Raw genomic sequence first — 8,091 nt, forward strand, 5'->3', positions numbered from 1 at the left:
AAGATCCATTTTAACACGTTTGAAGATTTACTTTTAAGATAAAACTTATTGTCAGTATGATACTCTACTTTCAAGTTTCAAAAAGGAAAATCAAAATTCCGAACCCCTCCCTCGCTTAATTAATTAGTAAAAGAAAAAAGGGGATGCTGAAAAATGAAGGAAGTGACTTGCATTTACGACTTGCCGATCCGCAAATGTCAGCTGATTCCATTGCAGCAGCTAGCCAGGTCCCTAAGCAACTAAGCAATGACATGGCGTTTCGATATGTCACCATTGTTGGGCTAAACACATGTGGGTCATGGTTCCTGATTAACTGAAGGCCGACTCTGCTTTACATACTTGGGCCAGCTCCCATCTGACTGTCCAATGATTCCTGGGATGGTGTTTCCTGACAGCCACATGTATCATGTTGCTCGTATTAACGAGGAGTTAAGAGCACACTACAATAATTGTACTCTTCAAAATTGAGGGAAAAGGAAAGAACATGAAAATTCATCGGAGAAAGATTATCACAACTGGCCTCTTACCCTTTACCTAGCTTAATCAAAGTGGAATTCGATTTCAAGCTTTACGGATTCCAACTTCTAAGCGAGATGTATAATCTCCAAGGACCATGGCTGCCATTTATGCCTACTTCTCAGCTAAAGGTGCAAAGACCCACCTCAGCTCAGTAAAACTCAAATTCCATTCACAAACCATACTTTTTCATGCACCGTTGCCATGATGGGTTGCATTTAAGAATGAGTTTATGGAAGCAGAGTCAAAACCCACAAATCAGATCCCATCTGCTTAGATTTTAAAGCCTCCATGCTTGTTTTATATTTTGTTCAAACTCCAGTCTTTGAGTTCCAACTTCGAACTATAGAAAGAACTGAAAACAGAGTACGAATCCTTTTTGGGAAGCAGCCATTCACTTGCTAGCGCTACTATGCAATAATGGATACTGATGCAGCAATAATGCAGCAGCCAAGTCCCTAGGCCAGCACATCAATGTTTTTGACAGGGCTTTGCGATGTACCACCATCCTTGGTTCAAAGCTAGCTGTGGGTCATTCTTCTTTGAACTTAAGCTCCACGGTTGATTTCTGGCATGGCATCCTCTACATCTATCCGATGCTACTGCTCAGAACACCTTGGAGCAAGGATTTTAACGGCTTTCCATTTAGGTACACTTCTCAGTTGAAGAAGAAAGCTCCCCTGGATCAATCATTAGGCCCATTATTCATAGCTTAATTATTCTCACAACCCCATGTTCTAGAAGCTAGAATCTAGAATGTAGATGCTTGGGAGGAAGCTGTCTCTTTCTCTCCTGCCGCCCAGCTTGAATCGGAGTACAAACAAACAATTGTTTATAGATCATGTGCGCACTCACTTTTAATTAGTTATTATCAAATCTAATTAATTAAGATGATAGCACAAAGCACTTTCATGCCTGCCATGAACTCGAAAAATGAGGGTTTGTTTACGCAATATGGGTGTTTATAATTTAATTTTGATATTAAGACTTCAGGATTTTTATATATATATAAAGATTATAAACTTTTTAATAAGAATTAATAGGTCCATCTCAATCTGCACAATTCATATGGAAAAATCATCTCCTTTTTTTTATTAAAAAATCTTAAAATTTTTTTCCGCAAGTTGAACCTAAAGTTTATCCATTTCGTAGATTACAAAATCTGAATTAAACAAAATAAATGGAGGGTAAAACACTAATTAATTAATACGAAAAATCGAATTATAAATTCAATAAACTATATCAAATAATTGCTCAATAGATAGTAATATTCTGTATTTAAATTATATTAAATTTTAAATCAATTCCACTATCAAATCAAGACAGTAATCTATCTAATTTAATATATGTTTATTCTTAATACTCATGTGATACTGAATTGATGTTGATGTAAATGGTAAAAATGTCATGTATATATATGTGTCATCATACTACATCAACATACTATGTTATTATCTATTATGATATATTAACATGTTATATCGACACTATGTGATATAGAATAATAAGTGACATTTTGACTGAAGACGATGAATCAAGTAATTTGACTCAAAATAAAAATATAAGTACTTAATTAAACGTAATAAAAAATAAAAATTTATTTAAATTTTTATAAATAATTTAAAGTTTTTTTTAGATATCATACCTTATTTAATAACTCTATCATTTTCAACTACAAAAAATAAATAAATAATATATTTAAAGTATATCTATGAATCGGTATCTAACAACTCTAAGAAAAATAATAATAAAAACAATTTATGATTGTCAGAGACAAACCAATAATTGAGCAAGACATATTTGTATATGAACAATAAAAGAATAATAATTATATGATTAATTAGTATAAAAATGTTGGTTAACATTTTTCGATTAAAGTCTATGATGATTAATTAAATTTATACTTAATATAAGAGTATATGTTATCTTAAAACGTCTAGAAGGTTTTGATGAATAGTCACTGTCCTTAGTAGGAAGAATATTCCACGAAGGAATAGCAATTCGTCTCCCATCACAATCAAGGGTTTCGGTCCACAACCATTACCTTTGATCATGAAAGCTTTCATGGAAGGATTAGGATGGTGGCCTCCACGTAACATGGACATTAATTAGAGAGAATTGGGTTAAGTCAAATTTTAGGCACCAAAAGTTTTTGGTTCAATCATTTAATGATCTTATAATCAATGTTGCGATATAATTGTTAATTAGTATAATATTTAAAAAATATTTAAATTATTTTAAAAGAAATTTATTTTTTTATTATATTTAATCAAATATTTATATTTTTATTTCGAATCAAATAAATTCTTATAACATGTGATATTTACATGACATGATAATATGGCATAATTGATTATGACGTAATATATTGATATATTATAATTAATAATAATATTATATGTTAATGTAAATAATGACATGATCATGTAGTATTTTTCATCATTCAAGTCAACTCCACGTTAGTGACCTATAAGTATTAAATGACAAATAATATTTTGATTAATAATAATTAATCTATTATTAATTATAAAGACTTATTTGACTTAAAATAGAAATATAAGAACTTATTTGAGCACAACAAAAGAATAAAAATTTATTTGAATTTTCATGAATATTTTAAGAGTTTTTTTAAGTATTATCTTTTAGTAATTATCACAAAAAAAAAACCTACTAACAAATAATTTGTAATTAAAGATTGTACGCATGCAAACCTACATATATATTTAAAGAAACAAAACAAAAAAAAATTACCCAAACATTAAATAAAAGAATAATCAAGATGATGAAGAATCTAATCATATAATTAAGTGATAAGTCAAATGGTAGCAATGCTTCTAGATGAGTTGGGGGCAGCCACTCAGCCAAGAACTTATACCACCAAAATTTAATTTATATTTATACAAAATGTAAAATTTAACCACCAATTGAAAAATCAATATATATTTTAAATAGCAAAACCACTTAAAAACTTTCTTAATTTTTCTGGTTGAGGAAGCAGTCGTGGTGGACAGTTGGATTAAGTTTTCTATCAAACAGGTAGCCTTTTACATCTTAATTATATGAAAATGATTTAAGCTTCTTCTTTTTTTTTTGGAAAGCAATATCACATTACTAGAAAATTGGTCGCATGAGGATTACGATGGATTTGTCACCTTTCATTTTTATTAAGTTATTTAGTTTTATTGAGAAATAATTCCCTCCTTTGTAACAGGTATAGAGTCAGTTAACTGTTCAAAGCGATGTAGGAAGTGTTCCCTGTGGACTGAAGATACTGCTTCTGCAAGGCATGAAGGGTAAAAATTTCAACCTAAGAACTATTTGAATCATGGGAATTAGGTATTGAGAAACTTGGGATGACAAAATCTTTACTCATTTAATGTCATTCATACAAAAAGGGTGAGGTTTACGAACTTCAATTGGTCAGCTTCAAGCAACCGTCGGCAAAAGAAGCCAACCCATTGCCCAAAATTTCAACAATCTTGACCCTTTCAAAATTTGTGTGAGAATTGAGATCAACATGATTATCTCCCTTTGATCAGATTGTAATTCCAGGGTTTGGATGCAGTCCTTCCAGGCTAGCTTGACAGCAAGTTGTCACGATCACAAAACAAGCATGGATGGACTTTTGTTTGTCTTGCTTTAATCTGACAAAAGGCGAACTTTGTATAGGATTTTCCTTCTGTTTACTTGGAGCAGCGGACTCTGTCTCTGTCTCTCTCTCTCTCTCGACCATCCCTTGATTGGTATGTTTGAAAGTTTGAGCACGGATTGTTACAGGATGTCACTCTTTCGATTAGAATTTACTAGTGACAATAGGGAATTTGAATCGAAGGACCCCCGTAATGGTGAAAAATCAAATCTCATTCATTCACTGCAGTAGTATTTAATTGGAGAAAAAAGAAACTAATTTGTTGACTCTTCTCTTTCCAATAGAAGACAAATATAGTAGTTAAATTGTAAATAACATGAATTAGAACATTTGATTTATTGATTAATATATTATTTTTTATATAAAAAATAAAATTCGAATTCTTTTCCTTTTAATTACAAAAAAATATTATATACAAGAACTTTGACAGAATAGAAACTCTGGGAACCTTTCCTTGACATTTCAGCTCTCAGAATTTGTCCAGATTCCCTCATTTTCTCCAAAAAAATAAAAAAAAAAACTAATCAAATCCACAGAAAGAAGCAAAGGATGATAAGAATTGGTCAGTTTGAGTGTGATTCAGGGTCCAATTGCTTGTCAAAATTAACTGGCATATGAATCAAAACAAAAGGTTCTAGACCATAAATCAAGCAACAAAATTATTCTTCCATGTCAGACACGCAAACCCATTACACTTTGTATGGAAATAGTTGGGTTTGCTTTTTTTCCAAGGTGATGGTCCCTTTTGGCTCGTCGTTTTCCATCCCCATACAAATTCAAGAGTGAAAAGCTTTCTCTCTCTTTTTTTTTCTTTGCGCCTGCAATTGACTTCTTGCATGAACTCAATAGGGACTGTATATTATCTTCTAAGAGACAGTTATCATGTTTATCCTCATTTTTTTTAGTTGAAGAACAGAAATTCGAATCTTATTTTTTAAATAAAAAATTATATACTAATCAATAAATCAAATGCTCAAATGATTCAAATAAATAATAAATTTTGAAACAGAAATTACTCAATCTCAGTTATCTTTTATGACATGTTAGGCACCCCTTTCAAAAATAATGTTACCTGCTTGTTAAACATATGATTACTATCCTATTCATAATCAAAGTCTTAATTCATTAATAAAAAATTAATTATATGTTTTTCTAATAGTAAATGATTTTATTGAAAATTAATTGAGAGGTAACAATAAGACAAATTTGGTCATGAAAGTCTACGTTTGATTCCTTGAATTAGGTAATTTTCTTATAGATAAAAAAAAAGGCTCCCCGATAATAAAGACTTTTCTGGTTTCCTTATCAAAAGTTACTACAAAGAATGTTCCCTTAATACTGGAAAAGTGATGTGAAATGGTTCCATTTGCATACTTTTGTTATCCATTTATTTATTTTTTTAACATTAATTAAATTATTCATTGAGACCCTTCGAACTTAAAACTTTTTCATGATTAGCATAATTTTCTCACATAATATGATAATTAAAGAGAAATTTTGTTTTTAACTTCACTAATTTCATCCGGCATAATCTTAATTAGTGAAGGTTTCGTATAATTAATATTTTTTTTTATTATAACAAAAATAAAAATGTTAATAAAATGGAATATTAACAAAAAAGGAAATTACTAAAAATTGCCATAACAACAACATATTTTAAAAGTTTTTGCTATGAAATTTTTTTTCCCAATTTTCCATAGATTTTTCATTTACAACTCAAAATGAAAAGACTTTCATCACATGATTAAGTAGTTACATAGCTAATATTCTTTTGTAATTGTGATTATGGTAAACTGTAAAAGTACAAGGGAATTCATATTTTCTCAGAGTTGGCCTTTTGTGCATCGGCTAACCGCAACAAGGCGGAAAAAAAAAGAGCGGAGCTCTTACGTGGCACAATCAACGCCGCTGATTTCTCCAGCTACTCTCCGGTCGTTTTCTTTTCCGTTAGTGAATCAGTTTTCTTTTTGCTGTACAGATTATGGAAATTAAAAACCGTCGAGTTCAGCTTCCGACTAGGTAGCGTGATTCGGAAAGAGTCGACTCGTTTACCAGCACTGATCGGTCTCCCAACTCCTCCCCCTGTATCCGGAAAACCTAGAAGCGGAAGTCAACGGCCGTTGGCGTCTCCAGTTAAGCTTACTATCATAAACGGCTCGTTTCTCGGGGTCCGATAAGGTACTGTAAGCCGCGTGGATCTTCATGAACTCGTCAGCCGATGAATCTTTCCGATCGATTGCCGCCACGTCCGGATGACAAACTCTCGCCAATCGGCGGTACGCCGCCTTGATTTCCTGGTTCGAAGCACCGACAGAAATCCCTAGCACCTCGTACAGCGACGAGCACGCTGCCATTCCTGGACGACTCAGGTAACCGCTCGTCGAACCTTTCTCTTGATTCGAAGTGTAAGTGTTGGTCGCGTTTCCAGCGGTGGTGGTGGTGGCTGCGGCAACGATAGGTGCTTGGAATCTGGCGCGGGAAGATGACGGAGGAGAAATTGGAAAAACGGAGGGAGAGGTCGAGAGGGGAAGAGAAAAGAGCATGGTACCAATTCGGTTATCGAGTTTCGAGAAACAATTGGTGGGTTAGGGGGATGATATATAGGCAGAAAAAACTTAAGGAAACTATTAATTTTTAATTTATTGCCTTTTAACCATGGTTAATTGAGTAATAGCCGAATTAGTTCTTATCCAATTCGTGGTGGACGAGTTTGGCTTGTAACTCAGCGAGTGAGCTCTGCAACTTGAGTTTTTGAGCTTTATTTTATTTTTTTTCTTCCTTGGTTTAATAGCTGCTTAGTTATATAAATGTTTTTTTTTAGTTTTTTTTTAAATATCCCTCATATAAGGTGTTTTTGAAAATAATTCTCTTTATAATTTTAACTATTTTTAGTCAAAAGAAATTAATTTTAGATAAAATTATCCTTAATGAAACTAACTCATATGTTTAGGATCTCGTCTCAAATCGATTCATATCCTTTGAGTTTTATTTGTCAAACAATTCATCTATAGAGTATTTCTTACTAAAAAGAAAAACTTTTAAGTATTTTGAACATTTTGAAATAGTTTTTGATACACAAAAAAAATCTTTGAGCATTTTAAACATTTTTAAGTTTTTTAGAGTGATTTTTAATACATGAAAAAAAACTTTTTAGCATTTTTTGTCAAGTAGGCATATTAGTTGATTATGCTGTTAATTGAAATATGATTTATTGTTTGAAGTTGTTAATTTTGTTAAATGAAATTTAATAATTTTTGTGGTCTTTAAGCATTGTGTAATTAGTTTTTAAGCATTCGTTGACTTTGGCATTGCCTAAAATCAATCATACAATACTTAAAGATCAGTTATGCAATACCTAAAACCAGTCACAGGATGCCTAAAAACTAAAGATGTAATGATTAAGTCACGTAATATCTAAAAACTAATATCGCAATACCTAAAACTCAGTGATACAATACCTAAAAACCAATAATATAATACTTAATAACTAATTGATTTGCTTACTCGCAGTTAAGTTTAAGTTGTCAAAATCATACAGAGTTCTAATTTACAAATATATCTAATTAATTTCAACTCCTTAATATTGGAGTTCTATGAATAAATCAATAACCCCAAAAACCTTAAACATATACCTTGATGTTATCTCTACTATTTAAAATGACAGGATAGATAGTATTTGACAAGAGAGAAAAATAGAGATTTAATTTTAAAATTTTTTTCTGGATTGCTAGATAGAGAAAACTAAAATCATTTTAATTTGTTTGAAATTATTTAAAAGGCATTGTTGTTAAGCCATGCCAAAAATTGACTAAAAATAGTTAAAATTATAATAAAAGATATTTTTGAATTAGACTTATGAGGAGGGTTATTTTTTATAATTTTATTTTTTTAATAATTGAAAAAAGGGAGATTTGAATCCTGTTTTT

The 8,091-nt window shown here is 31.2% G+C and overlaps 1 protein-coding gene across 1 annotated transcript; it reads right to left on the reverse strand.

The window, feature by feature from the left end:
* Nucleotides 1-5,817: 5,817 nt before the first annotated feature.
* Nucleotides 5,818-6,750, reverse strand: J11 (Chaperone DnaJ-domain superfamily protein). The gene has a single exon (XM_007046627.3). It carries the CDS (start codon nt 6,706-6,708, stop codon nt 6,214-6,216), a length of 495 nt encoding a protein of 164 aa, XP_007046689.3. The 5' UTR covers nt 6,709-6,750; the 3' UTR covers nt 5,818-6,213.
* Between the last annotated feature and the right edge of the window lie 1,341 nt (nt 6,751-8,091).

Source organism: Theobroma cacao, chromosome 1 (genome assembly GCF_053813885.1).
Source record: "Theobroma cacao isolate CCN51 chromosome 1, ASM5381388v1, whole genome shotgun sequence".
NCBI classification, from domain to species: Eukaryota; Viridiplantae; Streptophyta; class Magnoliopsida; order Malvales; family Malvaceae; genus Theobroma; species Theobroma cacao.